Genomic DNA, 2500 nt, shown 5'->3' on the forward strand with positions numbered 1-2500 from the left:
TAATCTCGTTCTCTTTAAACGCACAGCGCTGCGAACGCTCCTGCCACTACCGCCTCCCTGCTGTTTAGTACTGCGTTGCTTACGGTAAACGCTTGTGTGTGTGTGTGTGTGTGTGTGTGTGTGTGTGTGTGTGTTTGTGTGTGTGTGCGGCATACCGCTGGTGTATCGTGGCGAATTAAAAAAATAAGGCCCTGTGGCGCAAAAGCGACGACCGCGTCAGTTCCCCTCTGACGGTCGTACCTTTCAGAGCGAGTTAAGACGAGTTTATGCCACCTGAATGAATGCAAAGAACCCCCATTTTTTGTGCCAGAGACCTGTGCTGAACTGCTCTCTCTCTCTCTCTCTCTCTTTCTCTCTCTCTCTCGATTTCTCTTTCTCTCTCTCTCTCTCTCTGTTTCTCTCTCTCTGTTTCTCTCTCTATCTGTCTCTATCTCTCTGTTTTTTTCTCTCTTTCTTTCTCTCTGTTTCTCTCTCTCTGTTTTTCTCTCTCTCTCTTTCCCCCTCTCTTTCCCCCTCTCTCTCCTGCCGCAGACAGAATACTAATGAAATCAGACTCAGATGTATTGTGTAGCACCCTTGAGTTTCAGAACTGTGGTAATGGAGAACTCATTGAAACAGGAAATGATGAGGCATTTAGAATAATTACCCAGAGACGCTCGCTACCAAAGAGAGAGTGTGTAGGGGTCGGGGGGGCTGGGGGGGGGGTGGCAGTCATCCTCTGCGCCACTGAATTCCTTTGTCCAAACGCGTGCAGATTGCGATTGTGTAATTATTCCTTTGCCATATTTGTCAGCATAATGAAAGGACTCTCTTTATGAATGAAACGCACAAACCGCCTTCAAGCACAAACCACTTTAAAGCGACACAAAAAAATAACAAAAGTGGTTGTAGTAGTAACCATTATACGTCGTAAACGGCCTCTCAAAAACAAACAAAGAAACAAAACGTTTTTTTTTTTTCCTCTCTCTCTCTCTCCTCACATTATACGTTGTAAACGCCCTCTCAAAAGCAAACAAACAAACAAACAAACAAACAAGCAAAACAAAATTTTCTCTCTCTCTCTTCTCAGAGCCGCACTTCATCTCGGCGTACGACGTGGGCCTCTTCACGCTCTTCTTCCTGCGGGAGAACGCGGTGGAGCACGACTGCGGCAAGACGGTGTACTCGCGCGTGGCCCGCGTCTGCAAAGAACGACATCGGCGGCCGCTTCCTGCTGGAGGACACCTGGACCACCTTCACCAAGGCGCGCCTCAACTGCTCGCGCTCGGGCGAGATCCCCTTCTACTACAACGAGCTGCAGAGCACCTTCTACCTGCCCGAGCAGGACCTCATCTACGGCATCTTCACCACCAACGTGTGAGTGTTCAACACTGGACTGTCTCTCTGTGTGTGTGTGTGTGTGTGTGTGTGTGTGTGTTTGTGTGTGTCTGTGTGTGTGTGTGTGTGTGTGTGTGTGTGTGTGTGTCTGCGTGTGTCTGCGTGTGTGTGTGTGTGTGTGTGTCTGTGTCTCTGTGTGTGTCTTTGTTAGGGCTGGCTAGGGCTTGTTCAGTCCCTGATGTGTATTTTTGGGGGCCTTTTGAGATAACTATAAAGGTGAATTGTCTGTGCGTGTGTGTGTGTGTGCGCATGAGAGTGTGCCGTTTGATTTTCCAAAAGGCGTTTGCCTGTTTCACCTGACGTTAATTAGAGCCGTTCTCTCACCTGACCTCCTCGCTCTGTCCGTGTTCGTCTCTGTTGCCTGGAGCCGTGCGTTTGAAAGTGCTCCCAGAGGGCAATGTCGATACCTTTTGATATCAGTTTGCTATCAGTTCATAAAGTCAAGGTGATTTTTACGGCGCTGCACATAACTTTTGAATTTGTACGGCCACAGGAATGTCTGGCAGTTAGCCAGTGGTGGCAGTTTGGGCCATCGGTCGTAACAAGATCTCCGCTGTTATAGATTAACAAATACCGCTAGATGTGTATGTCAGTTAATCATCGCAGGGGTTGTTATGGGTGCTGCTGAACTGGAGCAGTTGATGCCAACGCCATGGTGGAATCCTGTGATTTATAATGCATGTAATGGGACCGTGTGTTTTCTTGGAAGCCTGTTGTTTGAAGCCCTTTTTGATGTGCGTGTCTTTTGTTTACGTGAAAGCACAAGAAAATACAGGTGTATTCGCTTTCGAGCGAGTGGAGAAGTCTGGCTTTCTTAAGAGGAGACCCTGTGTGTGTGTGTGTGTGTGTGTGTGTGTGTGTGTGTGTGTGTGTGTGTGTGTGTGTTGTTCACCGCTGAATGGGGTTTAACTGCTCCGCATTCCCCCCACGCCAGCGACTCATAACCAAACAACTGTAATGACACCCGCAGATAGGGTTTGCCAGCCGAGCGACTCCGCACTTCAGTAATCAGAGGAATACATCAAAGACGCGGTTACCCCCTCACACTGTCACACACACACACACACACACACACACACACACGTGTGTACACACACACACACACACACACACACACACACAC

General features: G+C 48.6%; 1 protein-coding gene across 1 annotated transcript in view; it reads left to right on the top strand.

Moving 5' to 3' along the window:
• sema5ba (sema domain, seven thrombospondin repeats (type 1 and type 1-like), transmembrane domain (TM) and short cytoplasmic domain, (semaphorin) 5Ba) overlaps positions 1-2500 on the top strand; it is a 131739-nt gene that overhangs the window by 83127 nt on the left and 46112 nt on the right. The window contains 2 exon segments of the mRNA XM_062534376.1: positions 1070-1185; positions 1187-1356. Of these exon segments, the coding sequence (XP_062390360.1) occupies positions 1070-1185; positions 1187-1356 (286 nt within the window).

This window comes from Sardina pilchardus, chromosome 4 (assembly GCF_963854185.1).
Source record: "Sardina pilchardus chromosome 4, fSarPil1.1, whole genome shotgun sequence".
Classification (NCBI taxonomy): domain Eukaryota; kingdom Metazoa; phylum Chordata; class Actinopteri; order Clupeiformes; family Clupeidae; genus Sardina; species Sardina pilchardus.